Genomic DNA, 27,933 nt, shown 5'->3' on the forward strand with positions numbered 1-27,933 from the left:
GGTATTTGATGCCCAAACCAGGGCATCATCCACCAAAGGGGGGCTTCATCTGCCCAAACCCAAGCTTCTCACACAAGCAGACAAATCTCATGCTCAAATGGGGGATTTGTGTGCTTAATCTGTGGATTAAGTTCACCCAAGAGGAGCATCATCTGCCTAAACCCAATCTCATCATGCTCAAGAAGAGGATTCTCAGGCTCAAATAGGGGAATCCGGGGGTAGGTTCGCCACCACGCAAGGGCTTCTCTTTTTGCATCCAGGGATTCCTTTACTACAAAATAAATTTCACATACCCCCTCAGTCTAAATATTTGGATTGAACTTCAATCAGTTAAAGTAATCAGTTACCTAAGCTAATTACTATAAGAACTCAATAATAAATATAACTTTGATGGTTATGGTTTGTGATTGCCATTGATGTCAAAACTAAATACATATGTATAAACAATCATTTAATCGTTATGTTTCACGGATCCCTTAGGAAAACATGGGAGCAGGATTCGGAAATGAATCCTGACAGCTGTAATTCAAACAGTTGCTGAAATAATGAGCCAGATTGATGCGCTTTGAAAGGATTGCCACATGCTTCTGTACTACTGGCAACTGCATCAACATACTGTGTAAGCATTCTTGTTTGGAATTTCATGTAATTTAATAATCTCAATTAAATGTCTCGAATTTGTTATGTATACAGTATATGTGATTATGGCTTGGTAGCCAAGCGCTCCTTTCCATCTTCCTATCTAATGCACAGGAGGGAAAATAATACACACGACTCAACATCTAAAAATAATTTCACGCCACTGAAACCCAATCCAGCCGGCCATTTCCATGGAAACGTGGCTCCTCGAGTGCGAGCAGCCATTGTGAGGCCTGTTTGTGGGATTGTGGGTAAATGAATGAGTGGCTCTGGGATGTGATGATGTGCTTTTGTGTGAGGCTTCCGGACACAGAGAGATCCAAACTGGCCAAAATAAGGGCTGTTTCAGTGGCTAGCGGTGTTCACTATAAACAACATGCTTTTGTGTAAGCAAATAACTCTGGATTAGCCTGTGGTTATCACCAACGCTTTGCGTGTGAGGAGTACAGTGGTGTAAGAGTGTTTTTCTCTCATAAGATGAAGGTTTGATGACCTTGTTTACCAGAGAGAAGATGACAAGTGCTAAATTAGATTTCTCTCCTCTATGTGGTCACTTAGACCCTTCAGAGTGCGTTAAGTTCACCCTCATCCCTTCTATACACTCTCTCTCTTACCTCATTTAGCAAACACAAGGATATCATCTCCTTGCTTTCACATGTTTATGCGTGGAGAATGACAGGTTGCGTGACTCCAAGATGGAGTCATGTGCAACCTTTAACATACTCATTATGGCAGGTTTCTTATGTATGGCTATATAGAAATCCGTGTTCGCCTTGGTTACAGTGTGTTCTAGATTGAGTTTATGTGTATTGTGTGTGTTGGCCAGCATTCCTACACACAGGTTATTAGCTGTACCTGGATGAAGGTGACTGGTTGGTTGAGCCATGTTCAAAGCTGCTAGAAAATCCTGCCTATAAAAAGATGGGTTTCTCCCACTAGATGAGTTTTTTTCCCATTCGTCAACCTTCAGGCTGTACACATGAAAAGCAAGCCCATGTTAATACTAATAATAATCCCCATGAGATATAACATTTAAAATGTTGTAAATAAAACTGATTTGTCTTTCTTTTCATATATAAATTGATTTCTCACTTCCCAAGCCCACCAACATAACATCATCGGTTGGTCCTGTTGTAATTTGGCCATGCAGAACACTCGTGTTAACATTAATGCTATTATTATTAGTAATAGTAGTAGTTGTACTATTATTATATACTTATCTGACTTGTGAAGCTGAGAGGATTCATGAACCCTGCCTTACTGTTTGCTTTTTGTTTCAAGGCCTGAATTTCAATCATATATAAAAACTCCAGCAAAAAAAACACTCCAAAATGATATGAAATCCAAAATGGCTGAACATTGGAAAAAGCTGAATTTAAAGGTGCAATAGACAAATATTTCCATTTCTTATTTATACAGTTAACCTGGAAAATACGTAAAACATGATTTAAGTCATGGCCTCAGCTCTGATGTGTTTGGAAAACTGCATTATGGTCCGGAGTGCTTGGTTGTGTTTATATAGGCCTCCTGTCAGTCATTTTCACTCCTCCCCTATCTTAATCTGAAATCGATAGGCTTCCAGTGCAGCCAGGTAATTCTCCTGTAAGCAAATAAAATCACTGTGCTTTGAAAAATGTTAACAGCAAATAAAGTAAAACCAGAATATTTCCACGATGGAGAATATTTCCATTATTACCGGCTATGGGGATAAAGCTGGATGCAGAATTAGAGACATTACTCCTTGACAGGTATGTAAACACAATACATTTTTGATTACAAAGAAAAACAGGACAGCGAAAGCATCAACATGAGCAGAATTTCATGTCTTTACAGTGTTATAAGTTGGCTTTCAAGCAACTAAATGATCTATCATTTAGCAATTCTAACAATGCTAATGATGCTAATGCAGGAGACTCCTTCCATAAATATGAAATAAACATCTCCTTGTGGAAGTTGTTGCTTTAGAAATGATAACAAATTAGATAACGAATGAGTGCATTAATATAAACCTGTGATTTGCCTTGTGGGTGGAATTGTACCCATTCAGAGCTGTGGTTAAAGAAAATTTAACAATTAATCTGACCAATCAGATTCGAGAATTCATCGGAGGTGCTGTAAAAGTTATAGACAGCATTCTCATAACATAATCTTGTATGTGTTAGGTTTGTGAACCAACTAATAGCCAGTTATCAGCATTAAAACTAACATATGCGAGCAGAGTATTATGGGTAAAAAATTTGGCCCATCATTCAAAAATCTGCCATTTCAGTAGTTAATGTTGGACAGTATGGATAAAACTCCATGACTGCATCCTGCCCTTGACAAATTCCACATCCACATCTCGGCTAAACCTATTGTAGACTGTACAATTATTTAATAAATATTGACTTTAGACCATAGTGGAGATCAGTGTCTGGGCTTGATGTTGCCAGCTCAACATTTTCCCTTATTTTGAAGTGTTGAGTCACTGCGCTGTGGTTCGCCTGTGTGAGCCCAAATCACTGTATACAACTGAATGATTGAAACACTTAAGGAAAGCTGTCACTGTACAGGTTTAGAATTGATCTGGATGGACATTTTTCTAGTAGGACTGAAGTAGTAGTGGTGGTGTTTTTTTTGTCTGTGTCCAGCTGTGTTTTGGACTGCAGGCTAATTAGCGAGCACTGGATCGATGAAGTGGCAGATGGCCAGTAGCCAAAGTAAATGGTGCAATTGGAATAGGTCCTAGGTTAGGCTGAGGGTCGCGCAGTGAAATTAGATTTAGTCCAAGGCTGGATGTGTGTCATATATTGGTTGAGAGTAGTTTGCTAAATGTGTTTTATTTGTTTTAATTTCCTTCTGATTAGAGAAAATGGACATCTCAAATTCCCAGCTGCTCTCAATGTCTCTCCTGTGACACAACAGAGTGAAGGATAAAACATGCTGAAATCAACCTCCACCGTAATTCTAACCTGGGTTACTGTCTCTCTCTGTGTTTCTGCTGGGTTCTCCAGTTTCCTCCCACTGTCCAAAAACACCCGATAGGTGGAATGACTATGTTAAATTGCCCATACAGTGCCCTCCACTAATATTGGCACCCTTGGTCAATATGAGTAAAGAAGGCTGTGAAAAATTGTTTTTATTGTTTAACCTTTTGATATTTTGTATAAAAAATAATACTAATACAAAAAAATAATCATACAAAAATACTCTGCTTTCATGGATATCAAATAATTGCCAACCCAAAACAGGTTTATTTAAAAAAATTTTCTTAAATATAGGTGTGCAACAGTTATTGGCACCCCTATGAGAAAATTCATATGAGAAAAATATATATGAAGTATATTCCCATTGATATTTAACAATATTTTTGTATACCTGGGTGACTAGGAACAGGAAATTGTTCAACCATGACTTCCTGTTTCACAGGTATGTGTGTCTATATCGTCTCAACGCACTGTGAAGAGCAAGGTTCAAGTGGCCAAAAAATCTCTAAGGATCACAGCTGGAGAATTGCAGAACTTAGATGTGTCTTGGGGTCAGAAAGTCTCCAAAACTACAATCCGAAGTCACCTACATCACCACAAGTTGTTTGGAAGGGTTTCACTAAAAAGGTCTCTACTCTCATCCAAAAACAAACTCAAGCATCTTCAGTTTGCCAGACACTACTGGAACTTCAAATGGGATTGGGTTCTATGGTCTAGAGGTGGTTTTGGCACACAGAGAGGTAGCCATATGGAAAAGTACCTCATGCACACGGTTATATATGGTGGTGGCGCTTTAATGTTTTGGGACTGTTTTTCTGCCAGAGGACCTGGACATTTTGTTAGGATACATGGCATCATGGACTCTATCAAATATCAACAGATATTAAATGAAAACCTGACTGCCTCTACCAGAAAGCTTCAAATGGGCCGTGGTTGGATCTTCCAGCAGGACAATGATCCAAAACATACATCAAAATCAACACAAAAATGGTTTACTGACCACAAAATCAAGGTCCTGCCATGACCATCCCAGTCCCCTGACCTGAACCCCATAGAAAACCTGTGGGGTGAACTGAAGAGGAGAGTCCACCAGCGTGGACCTCGAAATGTGAAGGATCTGGAGAGATTGTGTACGGAGGAATGGTCTCAGATCCCTCACCATGTATTCTCCAACCTCATCAGGCATTATAGGAGAAGACTCAGAGCTGTTATCTTGGAAAAGGGAGGTAGCACAAAGTATTGACTAAAAGGGTGCCAATAATTGTTGCACACCTATATTTAACAAAGATATATATTTTTTAATAAACCTGTGTTTTGTTTGCAATTGTTTGAGTATTTTTGTGAATTTCTTTGAACAAAATATCAAAAGGTTAAACAATAAAGAAAAATTTTCACAGCCTTCTTTGCTCATATTCAGCAAGGGTGCCAATATTAGTGGAGGGCACTTTATACAGTGCATCCGGAAAGTATTCACAGCGCTTCAATTTTTCCACATTTTGGTATGTTACAGCTACTCCTTCGTTATCTTGGCTGTGTGCTTAGGGTTTTTGTCCTGTTGGAAGATGAACCTCCGCCCCAGTCTGAGGTCCAGAGCACTCTGGAGCAGGTTTTCATCAAGGATGTCTCTGTACATTGCTGCATTCATCTTTCCCTCGATCCTGACTGTTCTCCCAGTTCCTGCTGTTGAAAAACATCCCCACAGCATGATGCTTCCACCACCATGCTGCACTGTAGGTATGGTTTTGGCCAGGTGATGACTGGTGCCTGGTTTCCTCCAGACATGACGCTTGCCATTCAGGCCAAAGAGTTCAATCTTTGTTTCATTAGACCAGAGAATTTTGTTTCTCATGGTCTGAGAGTCCTTCAGGTGCCTGTTGGCAAACTCCATGCGGACTGTGGCTTCCATCTGGCCACGCTACCATTCAGGCCTGATTGGTGGAGTGCTGCAGAGATGGTTGTTCTTCTGGAAGGTTCTCCTCTCTCCACAGAGACACGCTGGAGCTCTGTCAGAGTGACCATGGGGTTTTTGGTCACCTCCCTGACTAAGGCCCTTCTCCCCCCAATCACTCAGTTTGGCTGGGCGGCCAGCTCTAGGAAGAGTCCTGCTGGTTCCAAACTTCTTCCATTTATGGATGATGGAGGCCACTGTGCTCATTGGGACCTTCAATGTTGCAGAAATGTTTCTGTACCCTTCCCCAGATCTGTGCCTCGATACAATCCTGTCTTGGAGGTCTCCAGACAATTCCTTGGACTTCATGGCTTGGTTTGTGCTTTGACATGCATTGTTAACTGTGGGACCTTATATAGACAGGTGTGTGCCTTTCCAAATCATGTCCAATCAACTGAATTTACCACAGGTGGACTCCAATCAAGTTGTAGAAACATCTCAAGGATGATCAGTGGAAACAGGATGCAACTGAGCTCAATTTTGAGTGTCATGGCAGAGGATGTGAATACTTATGTACATGTGCTTTTTTGTTTTTTTATTTTTCATAAATTTGCAAAGATTTCAAACAAACTTCTTTCACGTTGTCATTATGGGGTATTGTTTGTAGAATTTTGAGGAAAATAATGATTTTAATCCATTTTGGAATAAGGCTGTAACAACAAAATGTGGAAAAAGTGAAGATCTGTGAATACTTTCCGGATGCACTGTATGTGTCTTAATGGAACCCTGCGATGGACTGGCATCCTATCCAGGGTGTATTTCTGTTTCAAGCTTAATGTTCCAGGATAGGGAACTGATAATAAATAAATGTATGTATAATTGGCCTTTTTGTGTGTTTTTTTGTACTTCAAATATGTTATTCATTTATTTATTTGTTTGCTTGTTTATCACATTCTAAATAGTCTACATTCTTTATTTACTTTACAATTTTCAAATTTCTTATATTGTATTTAAAATTTCAAATGGCTTTAAAAACAATGTACATAACCCAAAATAAAATATTCCTTTTTGTATCTCACCAGAAACTTTATCTGAACCACCTAAAAATAATCACGCTCTCTTGTAGGATTCTACGACACTGATTCGTCTTCACCATGGCTGAAAATCTGAATAATTAAAAATCCTCTAAATGATGTGACAGCGTGATTGAGCGTGTATGTTAAGGCTCGTGGCTGTATGAGGTTCTCGCTTCATCCGGGCAGTGAATTCGGCTAAAAAGAACAGCTTCCTGAACTTGAATCATCAATAATGTAGAGCGCATCAGCATGTCCCACCGGGAGGTTATATTGCCCTGCTCTGAGTCTTGCTAATGTTTGTGAGGGTGGAGGATGAATCTCGGCCATCTGAGGCTACACACACTCTCTTACAGAGAGGTCAGAGGGCAGAAGATAACCGAGGGAGACCCGGATGCTTGGCGCTGGAAACAACCCAACACTCTAATTCCATCTTTCTATTACTCTGTACACACTCTCTCTCTCTCTCTCTCTCTCTCTCTCTCTCTCTCTCTCTCTCTCTCTCTCTCTCTCTCTAGCTGTGAGGTGGAACAGGAGAAGGCGGGCCAGGAGGGAGACTAATCACTGGCTCTCATAAGGAGGGGGCCAGTGGAGAGTGAAGCGGCTGTATGCCTGACCACACAGCTGCTCTTTGTCCTTTTTCGTTCTCTTTCTTTCACTCTCGCACTCTGCTTTCCACTCTCCGTCCCTCCGTGAACTCTCGACACCATGGAGCCCAACAGTCCTAAGAAGATCCAGTTTGCCGTCCCGCTGTTTCAGAGCCATTTGGACCCTCAGGCAGCAGAACATGTGAGTAGAGACGGAGACTCAATGGGTCTGGTTAATAACGCCTGGTGATCTAATCTTTATTCATATTGCTGCCAAATTAATTTAGATATACAAGCTCAATTCCTGCTGATCATGATAGTGGGTCCATCTTTTTTAAATAGAAAAGTAATAGTAATAATAATATGTTGAAGTAATGTAATAAACATCTGACTCAGGAGGACTTCATATAATAAAATAAATCATTACGTTTGAAATGATATCCATGGCTGGTTGCGTGAAATGTTTTCTTCATCCGTGAGTGCGAAAAGCAGAATCTCTTCACAGCCGATGGAGTACTGATGGTAACTGTAACACACTGAGCCAATTTTATGATGATGATGCCAGTTTGGCCAATCATCAGCAACCTCGCTTGTGCTGAGTTAGAGGTCCATTAGAAGAGGCAGCGTCAGATCTAATTCTGAGTATCCTGATCACTCTGGAGAGGAAAGAGAGACATGGCTACATGATTATAGAGCTATAAGTGTACAATAAAGATGGTGAAGGAGTGCAGGGGTGAAACTGACTACAGTGCAGGGTTCAGCTTTCAGGAAAGGCTCACAGCTATCAGTAGGTGGACGGCTAAATAAAAAAAGTACAACGATGAATCTCACGTTTTTTAAAAAAAACCCAGATGATCAAAATGCAACTTCATGCCAGATCATGGGATAAACAGATTGTTGATCGTTATTAATTAACAGTAATTCACAGTGTTTATCAGGTAGCATTTATTTACTTGCTTAAATGCTAAAATTACACACACACACACACACACACACACACACACACACACACACACACACATATATATATATATATATATATATATATATATATATATATACACACATAAATAAATAAATAAAACTTTAATTAATTAATTGGTAGACAAAACACCTGACAAAAAAAATTATAAATCACATTTCTATGCCTCAAAAATATTAACACCTTAGTAAGTGAAAATATCTTGAATATAGGCAAATATATGTAGTATTTCCTATTATACGATTACAATAAACCAAATATAAGCTTATTAAACTTATTTCTAGACATTCTTTTATTTCTAAACAAGTTCTCAAGTTAAAATTTTCTTATTGTATTGGCAGAAATTAAAGTTTAATATCTGACTAACTACCAAGTCTATATCAAGCTCGAAATGAGTAGATATGTCTGGAAACAGATTCAATAATCTTCTACTTGATTTATTGTCACAATAATAGCTAACACTAGATGAATTCAAGATGTTTGTACTTGCTGAGATGTTTTTTTTTTTTTTTTCATAATGACTGAATTCACTTTTTCCACCCCTGTGCCATAAATACTGCCTGAATCACGTGGGATAAATTCTAAACATATGCCAAACATTTTACACAATCTGCCGAATAGGTTCATCCTCACCTTTACATATTAATAAAGTCAATTTTTACAAAATCTCTCCTGTTACTTTTCCTCCTCCTCATACTGGTCGACCTTGCGGTGTTATTTCCACCGTATCCTACAACCTTTGTGGCACAATTAAACGAAATGAAGTAACACACCCGAACAAAACCTCTTTTTTTCCGCTCTCTGCTCCACAGATACGCAAACGAAGGCCCACTCCAGCCACTCTCGTCATCTATAATGACCCCAATGCATCAGGTAACGGTATGTTCTCGGTGCAAAAACACCCTCATTACACACAAGCATACTTATCTGGAGTGTGTGCACAAAGGGGTTTGGTTCAAACTGGAGTCTTTTGGGTCAAGGCTGAAAAGTGCACACAACTCCAAGAGCTCCCTATTTACCCAGTAAACTATAGTACCAAAGTATATATATAGAGAAAAAAAACCTCTCAGGGGCGCTTATGTAAACCGTTCACAATATGCATGCTTTTTAAATGAATTAAAAGTATCGGCACCTTTGATGTTCATTACTTGCTGACACATTTCGCTTTCACTTCAGAGGTTTCATTAATTTCTAACACACTGGATTTAACTCGTGATGTGCTTACAGAGCTCTACATGAGCCTTGTCTAATGTGTTAGTGCACTAGTGTGTGAATGTGCACTAAAAACAATAACTATTACATTACTGAGAGCCATACAAGGCTCAAAGGACCTACGTTTCTGTTCAAACAGCTGATTCATCAACAAATCAAACTGGTCCTAAGTAATATCAGGTGAGAATGGAAACATGATGTGTAGAAACGGTTGTCCTGAGAACTCAAGAAACATTTATTCCTGAGCATTTTGTTGATATGGTTCATGTTCGGCTTGATGTGGTATAAAATGTTATTGCACTCCTTCACTTTGGGTAGATAAACCCATTTCTATGTGTTAGAAAAACCACACACAGACACTCTCACACACTCACACACATCTGTAGGAATGATAAGATTTGTGGATACACTGTTTGGGCCTTGAGAGAATTCTTGTTGCTTTTATCAGTCTCCTTGAGAATGAGATAGTGTGTTTTATTTATGAGTTGTTTTGTCTAGTGTTTGGGACTTTGGGTGAAGAATAATGATCTCAGTGGAGGTTTCAGGGTCAGTGGTCAAGCTGTTTTTCTGTGTGTGTTTTTTTTAAATGTTGTGTGCTGAGAAGATTTCAGAGACTTTGGTCTAGGACATTCTTAATCACTTTCATCTAACTATTCACTTCTAGCAAACTGGACAATCTTGTCAATTTTTTCTTTTTTTTTCTTTTTCTGGGACATTTATAAAGTTTTCAGCTTGGTCATTCAGAAAGAGTTCAAAGACATTTGTTGAGATTTATTTACAAATTCAAGGACTTTGGTGGACCTGTATCTTGTGTCATTTTAAAAACATTTCTGAGACGTTGTTTTGTTTGTCCTCTGAGCGATTTCTAAACATTTTGGTGATATTGGTCTACTAATAACGGACACTTTGAGATTTATGGAGGTTTTTATTTGTTGTTTTTTTTTTTGTTTTTTTTTTGTTTTTTTTTTTTTGTTTTTTTTTAACCTTTGGCCTGGAGTGAGAATTACAACATTTGGGGGATGCTTTTAAAAATGTGGTGTATTGTGACCTGAGACAAAGCTTAGTTACCATTACCAATTGTATTATTTTCCTATAAGAGCACATTTTTTTCCTCTTATACCAGGAGAAGCACACATTATACATTTAGCTACAATGTTACATTGTTATGGAACGTCCATGAAACATGCTAGTTCCTGTTATTTTTTTATCTTATAACAGCTATAAACAGATATCAAAATTGAGAAATCGCAAAGACCTCTGTCCTGAAGATTTTCCCATGTTGAAACACTTGTTTCAAGTTATAGCGTTACCTCTGACTGTTATAAAGTACTGACAGTGGAGACGCTTTCGAAAATTGCCAAAGGTTCACCATATTACCAATTATATACATTTTAAATACATTTTTGAAATGTAAGATAGTACTATAGAATCAATAACATTAGACCGAATATAGAATATAATATAAACATGTGATTTGGATTATAGCCAGAAATTTTCTGAATTACTGTCTGAAATACTGTTATAGAAAATGAGATAACAACATCTGACCAATCAGAATCAAGAATTGAACCATTTCATGAATATAATATTTATACATCACCTATCATCTATTTGTTTACATTTTCTCTTTTTTAAAACTTAAAATTACATGATATATAAAATTAGATTACGTCTAAATATCAAATATTAATAAGGTAAATGGTCCATGAGTAAAAACAAACAAACAAACAAACAAATAAACAAACAAACACAGTATGCATCAAATAATAACAAAAAATACATCTTCTAATGTCCAAATTTTTTTTACCATTCAGGTCTAAAATATTTAATGCTTACTGAAGTACTAAAATGCTTACTAAAATATTTAATATTTAATGCTGAAGGCGAATGTTAGAAAATGTTCGGAACATGTAAACAAAAATTTACGCATTGTAGGGCCCATATCCTGGAAAATAAACATACAATGTTAGTAATAATGTTAGTTATTATTATTACTATTATTATTATTATTATTATTATTATTAATAATAATAATAATAATAATAATAATAATAACAATAATAATAATAATAATAATTAGGGATGCAACGAAATGAAAATTCTTGGCTGAAGCCGAAACCAAATATAATGAAAAACTTGGCCGAAGGCCGAATACTGAACACGTTTTTTTTTCGCGTTTTTTCCATTTATTTTGCCATTTTTTTCACCATTGCATAAATTAAATAGTCAAAAAGGGGTTTTTACTATTTTGTCTTGCTTTTCAAAGAAAAAAAACAATTACAAAAACTACAATTTCAAAATATTTATTTAACACTGAACATTTTTTTTTCCATTCCAGCAGGCATAGGCTATCAACAAGGCACAATATAACTTTAAAAAAATAAATGAGTAAAATAAAAGTGTTTTGATGTGGTCATCTTTGAGCCCCCCTTGAATAGCCTATGTTAGGCCTATAACTGACTGCTGAAAGAATGGAACACTCTGTAGCCTACAACAAAAATGTGCATTAAAAGGTGCATAGACAAGAGTGCAATAAATGGTTCTATTGGGTTCTATACAGCTGATTATATAGGGGATATATACCGCTCGCGTCCCTGTACACCTCGCGGAGTATTATAGCAGATATAGGATTTGTCTGCCTGCCCTTAAATAAATACGTCTTTACCTGCTTCCGTACTCTACTCCCTTACGTCTCGTGACGTGACAGAAACATACTCCGGAACAGAAACAAAACAAATGCACATGTCCACAGTAAGCTCATGCACGTAGCTCGTGCATGCGCGCGCCCCCTCATCGAGGTCATGACATTCGCGCGTCTCACTCTGGTTGCTAGGCTTTGGTCACGTCATCGAACACATCATTGTTCGGTCAAATTTATTCTGCCTTTTCACTTAATAATTTCAGTTGCCAAACATTCGGTGCATCCCTAATAATAATTATTTGAGGTGATAACCCTATACGTCCATAACCCTATTGAGGTTTAACAGTGATGTCTAATAATACAAAATATCTCAGTAACTTTGATCTGACACCAAACTAAGATATTTAGAAAGGCATTAAAAACTTTGTATTCTAGGACAGTTTGTAGATTTCAGTTGCATTTTGATCAACTCATAGAACTGGCACGCCGATTAGGATTTGAGGTTCAGCTGTGACCTGACACAATGCATAAAATTTCATACACCTTGGTCCATCTGTATGCTAGACATTCATAAAAGTTTTACAGTCTTGTATCATGTCTGGGGTTGGGGGTTCGAATGCCACCTCTGCCCTGGAGTTTGCATGTACTCCCTATGCTTCGGGGGTTTCCTCTGGGTACTCCGGTTTCCTCTCCCAGTCCAAAGACATGCGTTGTACACTGATTGGTGTTTCCAAATTGTCCGTGGGGTGTGAAGTGTTCACGTATAGTGTGTGAATGTGTGTGCTATTGTCCCCTATGATGAGTTGGCACCCCATCCAGTGTGTCCTCCGCCTAACCCCTGGGATAGGCTTCAGGCTCTCCAACGACCCTGTGTAGGATAGGAGGTACAGAAATTGGATGGATGGATGGATGCATTCTGGGTTATTTGTAAAGTTTTTGGTTTCCTGGTACATTTTGAGATTACTTAAAGACTTCTGAGACTTTGGTATATCTGCTCTCTGACATGTTCATAAAAACATGAGGACAGAGGACTTGATAAACATTTTAAAGCTAAATATAAAGGTTGATAAAGATTTTAGCAGTGGTATATGCTTTTAAGAGATTTCAGAGCCCAGCTGTCCACTAAGACAACATTTGGGAAATTTGATTGTGTGTGTGTGTGTGTGTGTGTGTGGCATTGAAGCGCAAGTCAATATCTTACAAACAGCCTCCCTGTTGCGTCACCATATGGAGCAAGGAGAACCATGCAGAGTGACACAGTCGAAGCAAAACACAAAAATGTCCTATCCTCCAATTTTTCACTTGTCCTGCAGTAATTCATGGTGTTCCCATCCAAAACCAAAATCATTTCTTCCCAGATCTTACTCAAACTAACCAATTAACACTCAAAATATCCATCTTGTGCCTTCAGCGGCACAAGCCCAAATGCACTCGTACTCCAAATGTTTTTGTTTGGATTTTGTTTAAAAAGCAAGACTTCTCCATTAGCACTCACAGTTGATTTAATGCCAGTTTTATGATCCATCTCTAGCTGGTCCTGGTTTCTGAGCTATTCAAATGAACTTCATGTGTTGTGTGTGTAGACTCAGGAATGTTTTATGCCTGAAGGACAAACCGCTGTGAATACACACATTAATACTGACCACATGTCGAGTTCGTGGGGTCACTAATCCACAGCTGTGTGCAAAACTGTGTGCACCCGTCCCAGCAAATATACCTTACAATTTAGCTGAAAGAAAATGGATTTTTGATTGAAAGTGAGTGAAAAAAGTGATAGTTTTGCTGTGATCTTTTTAGTCTCTTGCTGAAGCAGATAATGAAAGGAATCAGGCAGAAGAATTGTATTTGGGTTTATTATGAATTAATATCTAAACCTCTACTCAAGCATTTTTGTCATTTTTGATGATGAAGGAGCATCTGTGAAACCCAACACTATATATTTTTTTATATCAAATGAATTTTTTTTGCCCTCATCATTTTTGTGTCAATTACATACAAACTAAAACATCTGTATCCATTTAAAGCTGTATAAATAGAAGGAAACCCAACAGTGGTTGCATGTTGGGACTCGATTGCAATGTTTTTGCGATTGTAGTAATACTGACAAGATTGTATTTGCATGTATCCTGCTTTTCTTATCGATTGGGCATCACCTTGGTCATGTGTTGTCATGAAATCAAAATCTAATTTTTCTAAACTAAATTTAACCCAAAGTCAAGGTTAATATTTGCATTGATAGTTCTGCTGGTTGCAGTTCCTTTTCCTAGTTGTACAAAGACAAATCAACATTCAAATCAATGCTCACCATGTCTTCATGTATATCATCACATTAGTCTTTATTTATCTATCGTTTTCATTTTCATTTTTTCATGTTACATCATGAATTGCTTCTTCAGTCCACATTTTCTATCCCTGGCTTTTTTTCAAAACTCCAGAAAATCCAACCCAAGTCTGAATACGGTGAGATCCTTCCCCGTGTAAATATTGATGTGTCTTTCATTGAAACTGTTGACTCTAAATATGGCCCACTTTCCATCTTCATGCTGGATAATTAAGATATGCTAGCTAGCACGCTGTCTTGTCAACTGCCTTATCTAGCTAAATGTGTCCAGGGGAATGACTCCTGACAATGAGTCAAGGTTAAGGTTGGTGTTGAGAGTATGCCTGGTTAAGTCCGTGATTGTACAAAATCACTAATATTCTGAGGTACTGGATAAAAAACAAAAAAGGTGCCTGTGTTGTTATGTTTTGCAAGTCATCTTACAAAAAAACATGGAAAATGGTGAACTGGGGTTATTTGGATGTTGATTGCATCGGCCTGTCTGGTTCTTTTCAGATTGCTTTGAGTGAATGGTCAATTTTGGGCTCAAATCGTCTGAACATGAATTAAAAATGAATTCAGCGAGTGACGGCATCTATCTGCCAGTCGAGAGGTGTCAACTGAAAATGGGAATTTACTGTTACCTTTTGTCTCTCTTGATCAGAAGTTTTATATTTCCGGGTTTTTCTCACCCAACTCCCAATCTGGGAATTCTCAGCGCAGCGATTGAAAAGCGATTGATTCTTTGATTATCCTGGGAATGACTTAACAGACACATCCTCTTGGACTTGTACTATATGTTGCCAAAAGGTCTGTGTGAATGTTCACTTTCTGTAACCCAATGGTGTTATGTGCCTGTGGTGTGTAGTGTTGCGGTTTGTGTGGAGTGTGTGGTTACTCGGTTTTGTGGCGTGTAATGGTAAGGGGCGTGAGTGGGAGCGAGGATGCACAGTGCAGCATTCAGACTACAGGCACTTCTTTGTGTAGTTGGCATTTCTGTGCGTTCGTAAAAACGTGCCGCTGGTGCCTTATAAAGGAACCTTTCTGAAGAGGCAGTAAACTTGCGTCATGCCGTTGCTGCCTCTCCGAACGTTTGGCACGGCTTTCTTCATTAAAGCTGGAACGTGTTGTTCGATGGTGCAGGTTGGAACACACTCGTGTGGACTCTTGCATAATAACGTCCCATGTGTAATGATTTCCTCCTGTGTGTATGAAGCGGTGATGTCATACAAACACAACGTTGTGTTACTGAGCGTCTCGTCTGCGTTCCTCATTTTCATTGCATTGTCTTTAATTCGTTTCATTTTAATTTGTGACAAGTAAGGGCTCTCGATAATGAGTGCACTTCGATCACAAATGGGTAGCTGAGCATCTGAGCATGTGAGGAAGTTAGTAAGTAAGTGAGTGAGTTAAGTGTCTATAATAAGCAGTTGTGTGGCTCGCACAGTGAGCGAATGAGGGTCTATAAGTGAGTCAGTGAACGGAGGTTCTAGAAACAGTGAGTGTGTGTAGCTCATGTCTTTAGGGGATGGGAATGTTGGAGCCATTTTCCTGGCTACGGCAACTCCTTATGACGCCAACCAGTCCTGCAGATACACTTCACATCCAAACAACAATAATCTTTTGTGCACAGTTTAACCAAAACATGAATTGGACACAGTACATGAGGTGCCTTGTAAACACTCTTTAATGGACATTAGTGTGTTAGGAATAATATGTTTTTAATGGGACACTTACTGTCGTGAACCAGGTGCTCTGTTTAATTTCCTTGTTAAATATGATACTTCGCATGATAAATATTCAAATGAAAGAAAATGAAAAGGTGAAATACCAGGCTCATGCAACCTAATGGAAGATTTTTCTGAGATTTTTTTCAGAATATATTCCAGAGACTTTCTGTTCTCAAGCTCACACAACCAAAACACTGACAATGATTTTCTAAAAACATCGTTGTTATCATTACACAGTCCTGAAAAACATGTTTTTCTTTATCTATTTTTGCATAGTTAGTTGCAAGTTATTAATGGTGCCCTTGGTTAAAGATTGTTCACAAAAAATGACTGCAGATCAGTTTCTATTCATAAACACACACAAGGATTTAATCAGATTTAAGTTATGTGGATGTAGTGAGGAATAAATTACTATACAGTACTAAAGTTTGAAAACAAAGGCATGTCTGAGTTACATGTGATTCTGACCCTGAACATAAGCAACTGCAACTACAATATAACACGTTGAAATGTATGTTTTGGGCCGTAAACACACTAAACGTGTGTGGAATGCCATTTGAGCCAATCTTAAATACATAAACATGACACTGCTAATTTAATTACTTAATTATTGTCACTTTAAAGTTCACAAAAATTCTTTTCTTTTTTTTTTTTCCACACAGAGGAAACTGGAGGAGAGCATACCTTATTTGGAGACATTAACAATCTGAAAAGCAATTTTTTATGGATAAAATTAGTAATTCATTAATTTAAAGTTACCAGTAAGTGTAGCTCGGTCAGTTTATCCTTCAAACCATGGGCAAAACATTGGAATTAATTAAATAAATCAACAACTCAAAATAGCAAATTGAACGTATAAGAAAATAGCCTTTATCCTATACACATTTTGAGTTCCTAAACTCGATTTAGTGCAAAATTAACTGTTGGCACACACACACACTATATATATATATATAAAACAAAAAACATTTAATATTTTTCATGGTTTGTTCAATCACTTGCTACAACAGATCCAGTGTGTTTATCATCCCTGCCTAAGGTTGACATTTTCTGTACTATGAAAAATAATAGACTGTGCTGGATCAAGTGCTATTTTTTAAGTGAAGAGTGATAGTGAAAGCCATAATGTTAAATTAAAACAACTTTGCAGTGATTAATTTGATGATTACAACTAGGGCTGTTTATACAGAAATATATCAGCAATGTACTAGATCAGTGGTTTTCAAAGTGGGGGCCGCCAGGGGGCGCCCGGGGGGCCTCAACAATTTGATGTGCCCATCCCTCCCCTCTCTTTCTCACTCTCAGACAACCACACACACACACACACACACACACACACACACACACACACACACACACACACACACACACAAAATCAATTCCTAATGTAATGTAAAGATGTAAGATGTAGTTATTATTAATAAAAAAAGGGGGATATATTCAGAAGTCTGTATTTTTAATGTGTTTTAAAGACATCTTGCAAAAGGGGGGTCTCGGTCAAATGTTAATGCCATTTGGGGGGCCTTGCCCTGGAAAAGTTTGGGAACCCTGTACTAGATTACTATTCAAATCAACACTTGCTATCACTATTGTTTTATGACCCGTCTTTCTTCCTTTCTTTCTTTCTTTCTTTCCTCAGCCCACATTTTCTATCCCTTCCTTTTCCAGTTAAATTAGCAAAGTAACAACGGTTCCGTCTACCTTACTTTTTCACTTCAATTTTATACACTATAATTATGCTGGGTTCTACTGAACCTCGTAACTCTGAATGCAGGAAAAAAAAAAAGTCGTAAGGTTGAAAAAGACTCCTCAACCCAGCAAGTGAGTTCAGCAAGTGACGTCATATCAACACGGCTACTCACAGCGTCCACAGTAAACACAGTAGCACTTCTTTACTTTACTTTACTTTACTTTACATCAATCAATGTATATTTTGTCAAATCTATAACACTGTCTCAGTGTACTGTATAGTTTAACATTATCTGGTTTGATTGTTGCTAACAAAAGGCTTTTCCCACTTCGCAACTCAAACGCACGGATGTTGAAAATAACTGTCGTAATTCCAAGTTCAGATTTTCCAGTAGTTAAGTCAAACAGACGTTTAAGATACTGTATGCTAGCATCTTATTATGGTTGTGTTGTCTGGATAAACTGACTGAAATTCAAGGCAGACGGTTATAACTCGACATTTGTAAATGTCAGAGTGATAGATCTGTTCTTTCATGCCACTTATCTCAACATAGTAAGGAAGCCAGTTGTCCTTGTGTTGTCAGATGTTAGCTCAGAAGGCTGAGATAAAACATAGGAGATGGACTGCTGGATGCTATTCTGATAACTTAATGCCTGTGGCTTGATAAGAGCAGTAGACAGTACTTTGTTTGGGTGATGAACTAAGAGCATGAAAATCTATAAATACTGTGTACCAATGCTGGATGAGTTTGTCTTAAAATGGCAAAAGTAAAATGTACTAAACACTAAAATAGCTAACAAGTTATAGCATGTAGTTAATAACTGTTGTCTAAACGGCATGTCTAAATCATCGCACACTTATTTCAAACTGCCTTGTCGAGTTGCTCAGCTTCTCAAACTGGCTTGCTTATTCGGTTTTTGGCACTATATACAATATATATAACTCAGTGTTATCTAAAGGAATGAGCTAAATACGTTGTGCCATGAACAGACTCAGGAGGGAAGTGTGAGGAAGGTTTGATGCTAGAAATAATCTGGAAGATAATATACTATAGCCCCAGTATGATTAGGATTGTACAATAGAAATGGTTTTATTGAGCTATATGAGATCTTTCAAGGTGAGCATGTGCTCATTTTATGGAATTCAATTTCTGCCAGAAGTATTGAACCTAACTTTTCAAGAAATGAACAAGAGTATACGATGAAAAAGAAGAAAAACATTCTGAAACTGAAAACAGTGAACTCAGTGGCAAAACTTTAACACGTTCTTCAAATAAGCTTCGTTTTCTCTAATCACAGTTAATGAATACGCTGCCAGTATGAGTTTTCATTTATGCTTTCAAAGTTTTCGTTTACACTTCGCAAGGTTATGTATCGACAGCTCAAGTGTCCAGCTGAGGAGGAGGAGGAGGAGGAGGAGGATGGTGGTGATGATGATGATGATGATAATGCCGCCGCTCCTGAGAGCTCATCTTGAAAAAATAGTCATATGAGACTTATGAGACCCAAACGTCAAATATTAATTACGAACTAATATACTGATGAAGTAAATAAAGTCATTTCTACTACAAAGTACAAACACTGGAATTATTGGTTACAGAGAACCGCAACCAGAACGCTCTCCAAAATTCGTGCTACTGAAGTCTTTACTTCCAGGTCAGGGAGCTGTCAATTCAAGTCTCACTAGCCAATGAGAGTAAATTGCTGTTAAGCCCCGCCCACAGGAGAGGTTTGTACAAGAATGGTGAACGTAAACTTGCAGAGCGTAAATGAAAACTTTGAAAACGTTAATGAAAACTCTGGCAGCACATTCATAAACCATGATTAGTGAAAATGAAGCTTAGAAAACTTTTTCTCTCTGTTTCTCTGTCTCTTTCTCTCTCTCTTTCTCTCTTTCTTTCTGTCTCTCTCTCTGTTTTTCTCTGTTCCTCTGTGTTCCTTTCTCTCTCTCTTTCTCTGTTTCTCTCTCACTTGTTCTCTCACTCTGTTTCTCTCTGTCTCTCACCCTTTATCTCTCTCTCTCTCTCTCTCTCTCTTTCCAGATGATAAGCAGTCAGCAAGCGGTCAGTCAGAGGTAAGGACCTTTGTATGTGTTAATGTGCTGAAGGAGAAGCTCAGATCCCTCTTAGCTAACTCCATTTAACCGTTTAAAGTGCCACTTTGATCCATCGTCCCCTCTTACACTCACACTCACACGCACACTCACGCACACTCACACGCACACTCTCACACACACACGATGACGTGTTTAGCGAATGCTTCTTATTACGTGTACCCAGAATTCTCTGCTCTGAAACAAGACCTTGATGCTTATTTTCTCGTCGATCACTCCGCCTGAAATAGAGTGAGAGTGTAAAGCGATCCTGCTTCTGTCTCACGCTGTGTTTTTCCACTTTTCCACTGAACATGCCAGACTCAACTGTCTCCGGCCCAGAGGAAGACCAGTGTGTACACACCACCCACCATGAGAGGTGCACACACACACACACACACACACACACACACATACACACACACACACACACACACACACACACACACACACACTATGCCAGCAGTGCCATCTGGACCTGTGAATACCTCCTTCTCATTACTTCTTCTTATTATTATTACTATTATTATTTTTCTATCTTTGTCCTTCTTTTTTGCTTTAATTTCTCTCTCTCTCTCTCTCTCTCTCTCTCTCTTTCTTTATTTCTTTATTTCTTTCACCCCTTCACTTTCACTCCTCCCACATAATTACGTTTGAAGTTATTTTGCATATTTTAATGAATATTTGTATAATTGTACAATTAAATTTCTCTTATCCCTTCATCATGGTCATCTCATCGCAGACACAATATTTTAGGAATATTTCAGGAAATGCAAATGTATTTAAAATTATTATTATTATTATAATTTATTATTTTATTATTATTTTAATTATTATTATTCACAGCACACACTCGACTTTCCCCACCACATGATCTGATTCGCCTTTTTGTCGCTTTGTATGCTGTTATTTAAGCTCCTCATACCTTACTGATTGTGGGACCGTCTAATCCATGCCCCTTCGACACGGTCCACACTACTGCACATGAATTGTCCATTAGTGATAACTGATCATATATTTAGCTATAGTTAATGCTGCATAAGCCTGTTGCATCACTAATCACTTTGTGTCAGTTAAATACAGATGTCTGTAGATTCCTGCTCATGTTCTGGCATGTGCGTCATCTGTATTGATGCGGTTTCAATTAGCTGTGTCTCGTAAACACACTGATTGAATAAGTGTACAGTCCTGCGAGAGGTCACTGGGCTTCTTTCATCCTGCAAATGACCAGTTCCTGCCTGAGTAGAATCAGATGTGTTCATGCAGACCAAAAAGAATAAACTCTTGCAGGTTGAGACCTGGAATTAAAAAACAAACAAACAAACAAACAAACAAAAAAAAAACAGTTACGTCATTTTTTATCGAATCCACATTTTCTTTTATCATACTCAGTTTATCTGGATAATATCACATACATACAGTAGCTTATCTGAAGAGGCATGCTTCTCTAAGCAAAAATGTTTTCTGTACTGTAAGCAGGGTAGGTAGAGTTCTGGGAAATTATACTTAAGTGAAAGTATACAATAGATAACATGCTAAAGTTTTACACAACTTCAAGGGGAAGTATGGAGCCAAAAATGTACTCGAGTGAAAGTAAATAAAGTCAACGTTTTTAACTGATGAGTTTAAGTTACTCTTATGTTTTCATGTGAACAGTAATGTTCAGTATTTATCTAAAACAGTTTGATAATTAATGTTTGTTTTAAAGCAACTACGCCACTTTGCCTGAAATCATCATGCAATCTCTGAACATTTGAAATATTTAGCATTAGCTAGAATTGGACTTGCTGCCTAGTCAAGTATGTTAGCTACTGGAATTGTTGCTAATTTAAGCTGGTATTAGCAAAGAAAACATGCTAACATAGTGAATTATATCCATTTAATATTAGTAAATGAGCAAAACCTGCAGTATATCAATAGGTGTGTTTTTTTTTGTTTGTTCTTTTGGTGTGTGTGTGTTTTTTTTTTTGTTTTTTTTTTTAGATTAAATGGAGTTCCTAACTTCTAGGTTGGTAAAAGAGATGCCTAATTTTATAGGAGTCTTTACTTACTGCAGCGTATTATTTTAGTGAGGTAGAGCCAGTGGACACTCAATCCTCAAATTCAACAAATTGGCATGATTCTTGATCATTCTTTTTGAAAACCTGATTGGTTGCCACACTGAAATGATTACATGCTAAACTGAGCCTATTCGATTAATATATAGCATACAGTATATTGGCTAGATAAGAGAAGAAGATTTGTTAGCGATTTGTGGTTTAACAAGTTCAGACCCCACAGAGTTTAAAGTTTAACACATTTTAAATATTCTCTTGTATGTTTTTGGTTAGTTTTACATGCACCGACTTTAAACTCATTTCATCTAAAACATGGAATAATATTGAATACTGTTTCTAATATTTCTATCACAAAGTTGTAATGTAACACAGCGCATAATACAGTCTTACAGTTAATACTACAACTGTCTATGAGTGTTTTCACACTTAAAGGCTTCACGGTTTCACCCTCTGAGCCTTTAATAAAGCTCATGTTTAGAGTCGCATTAGGAATTAGGAGATCCACAAGGATTTAGCTTTCCTTATTTAATTGGTTTACTGCATTATGTGGTTTGCTAATAATAGTGATTAGTCTATAATAAAATACAACTAACTCCAGGTGTTCAGAATCTTGGCAGAAATTCTGTAACGCAGATAATGGAATGAAAACGCTAGGTTTCAAAACAATGATGTGATATTGAGCAGTAAACATTAGAACAAACTAAATTAAATGAAATTAAGTCATAATTTGGCATTGCATTTAACAATTTTTACTTACACTGTCGTGTAGATTTACTCACGTACTTGGACTAATTTGAAGATACTGATACACTGTGTATGATTAAATATAGACCATTACAAACAATTATCTGTAATATTGTGTATTTAAAATATTTTGTTCTCTGTGCCACTATCTACAGTATAGCTATATCTGCTTAGTGCTCAAAATATTTGTATCTGTTGCTGCCTTTTTGGAAATATCGTAATCAGGAAGTGAATGCACTTGAATGCCACTACGAGGTCATAATTACAATTCGGGAACTTGTATTTTTTTTATGAGCCCCGAATGTCGAGTAGGGGGCGTGTCAATAACGAAAAATCATGGTGGCCCCAGTATGAATGCGAGGCCTACAGCAGACGGCAAGAAATTTTATGATGCCGTCCATTTTTTCTCACTCTCTTCAGTTTTTCTGACCAACATCGCATGAACACACACCACATCATAATTACCCCTTCATATGCATGAACTTCTGAGGAGAACTTCAAGGCAGGACTAGGACTTTTTTTTATAATCTTGCCCGTGCAGCTATTATTTATTATCACCAGCCAATTCTGCTCTATCATACAACGGCTACCAACCAGGAGGTTGAAAACTAACACATGCTTCCTCTGAGACAGCAATATGCATCTTTTCAAACTGCTGCTCATGCTGCATCACAGGGCAGAGTAACATTGTCTGCCAAAGAAAACTGCTGTCTTCTGCAAATTGTAAGCACTGCATTTTAAGAACCCTTAAAAGTACTTTATTATTATGTAAAGTTACTTTGTAAATGCATTGTACAGCAGCACACATTTGTGTTAACAAAAATGGTTTTTCTATATCCTAAGGGCTTCATATCGGAGCGCCCACAAGTAAGCAAAAAAGCTCCAGGTTGTGCCACTTTTATGTTGCATCCTTATGCATACCGCTAGTACCAACAAGATGCCTTGTGAACCTTTCAACAATGCGCTTCCTATTCATATCCATATTTGTATCTGTTCAGAGCACATTATCTGTTCAGACGTAATACTGTATTCATATTTGGTTACATCCCTAGGCTCTGGAAAGTTTGATTTGTTGCAAATATGAGTTTAATTCTTTGAAATGTGTTCTCAGAGAAGAAGGTATCATCGTCAGTTTAGTTCTGCTAACGGATAGGAGTGGGCTCTTCCAGGATGACTCTTCCCCAGCCACAGAGCTCACTGAACCATTTCTTGAGGATGAAAATTATGTAAATCTTATACTATGGCCCTCAATCTCAACAGATCTCAACAGATCTCAACTCAGTGGAACACCTATGGGAGAATTTTGAGTCATGCATTAGACAGTGCTCTCCACCACCATCATTAAAACACCAACTGGGGGACAATATGTTGGAAGAACGGTGTTTATCGCTCTACAGCTCCAGAGATATGTAGAATCTATGCCAATGTTCATGGAAGCAGTTCTCGTGTTGGCCCAATACCTTACCAAGACACATATCCCATTCTGGAAATGATCTGTCACACACACACACACACACACACACACACACACACACACACACACACACACGCACACAGTGTCAAGCAGATAGCAGCAGCACACCATGTGCCGTTTATTCTGCATTGCCTGCATCCTGCGTCCTAAAAGGATCAAGCGGCACTTCCCTAGTGTGTGATGTAGAGCTCACTGATTCGCCTTTCTGTCTACTTTTGTCATCTTGTTTCTCCCCTCATATATATTTCATCCTCGACAGATTGCTCTTTATCCTGCTAATGTTCCTCCGTGTGGATTTAATGGATTCTGTTGAGACTTTCTAAGAAGGAATTCTGTTTCATTATTTTAAAAACATCCAAACAGGCGATTTGAGGTTCTCTGATCAAACACTGGTTCTGTCGTATGCTTAAAAGAATCAGAGAACATGTAAAGATCTCAAGCTGTTGTAGTTTCATTTTTGTCCGCTCTGATGTTGACGTTTTCCAAACGTTCATGACAATTCTATGGTTGCTTCTTCATATCGTCTATCACAAACCCTGCTCGCTTGTCTGAGTACATCTCAAGATGAACTCTCGCTCAGCTTGATCCAAAAGCCAGATATGATCCCTGATTTGAATCTCTTCATCAGCCTATTTTTCCACCATCAGTTAAAACAATTGTGTTTTTTCTGGTCACAACGTTACCCGTTTTCACTTTTTACTCTTTAAATTCTCTCCACTCCCACCTGCCATCAGGAAGATCCCCTAGCATGGGTAGAGCTCATCTAGCTCAACATCCATCATTGGTTTTTATAACAACCACGTTGATATAAGATCAAAGGAGCTGAACGGGGTCAATGGGACAGAATGCTGTGAACAGAACAGGGGCCAGTGCAGGTAGTGAAGTGGACGGAGGAAGAGCCATGACAGAGACATTTCCTGGAATGGACGGACTAATCCACATTAGTCGGCTTATCGATCAGTGGGTGCAGATGCATCATTTTCAGAGTGCTGGACTTAAATGGGCAGGCAAGCTGAGCGTGGCAAAACTCTCAGTAATGAAGAAAGAGTCAGCAGCAGCAAACACACAGCTTCAGTGCTGGCTGACTTTCAAGCAAATGCAGTGCTATGCTAGCTTGTATTATCACAATCCCATTATTTAGCATTTAATGTTTTAGAACCTTCCTGTTTGCCTCAAATCACAAACTACGCACTATAGATCATGTACCCGACTAGCTAATACCTGGATTCTTACAGATTTAACATCTTAAATGAGTACAAGATGAATGAGCTCATGAATAAGCTGCCAGAACAACCTCCATTGGAGAAACTTCACAACCCAACTTCACAACCCATTTCCTGTACCGCTTATCCTACACAGGGTCTCACGGAAGCCTGGAATATCCTAAGGAACTCGGGGCACAAGGCAAGGAACACCCTGGACGGGATGCCAACCCATCGCAGGGCACAATTGCACGCACACATTCACACACCATGGATAATTTCGAAATGCCAATCAGCTTACAATGCATGTCTTTGGACTGGGGGAGGAAACCACAGTTCCCAGTAGCACAGAGAGAACATGCAAACTCTGTGCACGCAGGGCAGAATTCAAACCCCCAGTGGAGGTGCGATGTAAACATGCTAACCGCTAAGCCACTGTGCCCCCCCACAACCCAACCCAACCCAACCCAAAATGTCTTCCAAAAACTTTTTCCCTACAAATTTCCCTTTGCTGTGTAATAATTTCTCATTTGTTGTGTCAGCCATTTTAAAACATTTAAAACTCCAATGCCCTCTGGTGGCTTAATCCCTTCTGCTAGTGCACTACAGTCTTAGCACTTATCATGTGTTTATTTTGAGATATTTGGGATGTGTTTACCTATTCTGTTGCCAATTTGTTGATTGGTGTTGTATCATTATTTCTGTGGTTTGCATGTCTGCCATGCTGATGTCACAGGAGGACATTGTTATTGCTAGCACAGGTACAAAGTTATTTAATAGGAGAAAACTTTTCAACAGTCTCAAACATAAGTGTTAACGATCAAGTTTCTCTATTAGCTCCTAAAACCAAGAAAACAAGAACGTCTTTTATTTCCCACTCAACATTTTCCATCTTGGCTTGGCTAGTTAGCGATCTACGAGATGATAAGCGTGATGGCGTTGATGGTATTAGAATGAAAGTTGAAGCTTTGAAAGCTGATCTGTGAGAAGATGAGAGGGTGAAAGAGCTGGGCAGACTAAAGAACTAAAGCAGCGCTGCATTACTCTTTAGGTAGAGATGAAGAGAGGGCTGAATCCCACTGGGCATACTATCAATGTGCATTGTGCATAATGTAGGAAACCATTAACCAAAGTGAAAAGAGACCAACATGCCAATAAAAGAAGTTTAAACAAAGAAAAAAGTCAAGAAATTTCATTACAAAATAAATCTTGGACATCATTGAAGATTACAATTAAAATATAAAGATTAATATGCAAGCTGTTTCGGATGGATTATTCCTTTAAGGGTTCTTTGGTTTTTCCCTCCGACATATGGTTCTTAGCTTCCTAAAGAGATTTAATGAAAAACCTTGCCTAGCTAGTAATTTCACTATTTGTTAATGATGGCAGTCATCCTTGACCTCTTCGCCTCTTTTCCATTTTTCCTACTCGTGCTTTACTATATCTGTTAATGAATGGAGTCTTTTCTTCCTGTCAGTGTGGGTATAATATGTAGCATGTTTCATTGTGCTTATTTATGGGGAAGCTAAAAAATGATGGGTCGATTAAGTCTCTCTTTTACATCAAGTAGTTCAATACATCATAATTTAAAATTTATCCACCTAAGTTTGCAAGTAAAAATGCAGCCAAGATACATATAAAACATATTTAAATGTTATACACGTGTAAATACGTCCATCTTTCAAAGGAACACCGGACAACCAAAACTCTTCCCAATATGTTACGTATTGGGACATGTGGAAAATAATCATGGAAGACATGCAGACTAGTTGATGTACTTTGTTTATTAGCCATTTGGACAGATGTTAGTGAACACCGACTCTTGGATCTTGGATGTCCATGGAAAAATGTAATTAATGGTAAATTTTTCCTTTCTCTGGTCCGTCATTTTTGGAATCTAAATCGTTGTCTGTTTTTCATCTGTATTAAGCGTAATGATTTGTGTATGAGCAGAATAATGGTCTAAATGTTCAAAAAGACATATCATAGACTTTCACTTTCGCCATAATCTAGACGTCTGATTAACATTAGCAAACATGTCTTCTTCATGGTGGCAATGTAAATGTCGTACTGTACCAAAAATTCCAAAAATTCACAAAAACAAAGAATCTTCAAGGAAAGCTCTTTACGTTATAATATTTCATAAACATTCATGTAGGTAAAACTGTTCATGACGTATGACAAAGTGCCCAGAAAGATCAGACTTCACCCACTTACCAGTCTTCACATTGTTCTCAATCCCAAACTCATATGTAGAGTTCCATTGCCATTTTTTTTTTTTTTTTTTTTTTTTGAAGCTGCCTTGCAATAAACCTTTTTTTCCCATATAAAACTCTAATTGAAGACCAGCACAGGACAGTGGTTGACAAGCTGATTGACATCTCATACATGATAAAGCTCCAGCATGAATTTAAATTCTTATTAATATACAATCCAAATGCACAATGCATAAATGATGTTTAATTACCGAGTGAAGCAAAATCATTCCTCTTCCACATATGTTCCACATAGGTTGAGACTATTTGTCCATGCAGAATGGTCAAGGCTACATGTGTTGCTGCTAGCTAATTAGCTAAAGGGAGCAGGATGGTCTCAGGCGGAGTCAGTACAGGTCGTAGGTGAGCAGGCGGGATGCCA

General features: G+C 38.0%; 1 protein-coding gene across 2 annotated transcripts in view; it reads left to right on the top strand.

Annotated features, from left to right (window-relative positions):
* The first annotated feature begins 6,722 nt into the window (after positions 1–6,722).
* The window catches only part of ppp1r1c (protein phosphatase 1, regulatory (inhibitor) subunit 1C), a 30,805-nt gene continuing 9,594 nt past the window's right edge, over positions 6,723–27,933 (top strand). Inside the window, exons 1-4 of one of the 2 annotated variants that reach the window (XM_053626285.1) lie at positions 6,723–7,355; positions 8,948–9,014; positions 19,770–19,801; positions 20,141–20,198. In XM_053626285.1, the coding sequence (XP_053482260.1) occupies positions 7,275–7,355; positions 8,948–9,014; positions 19,770–19,801; positions 20,141–20,198 (238 nt within the window). In that variant the 5' untranslated portion in view covers positions 6,723–7,274. The remainder of the gene's footprint in view (positions 7,356–8,947; positions 9,015–19,769; positions 19,802–20,140; positions 20,199–27,933) is intronic. The other variant, XM_053626286.1, reaches the window with a different exon arrangement.

Source organism: Ictalurus furcatus, chromosome 6, assembly GCF_023375685.1.
Source record: "Ictalurus furcatus strain D&B chromosome 6, Billie_1.0, whole genome shotgun sequence".
NCBI classification, from domain to species: domain Eukaryota; kingdom Metazoa; phylum Chordata; class Actinopteri; order Siluriformes; family Ictaluridae; genus Ictalurus; species Ictalurus furcatus.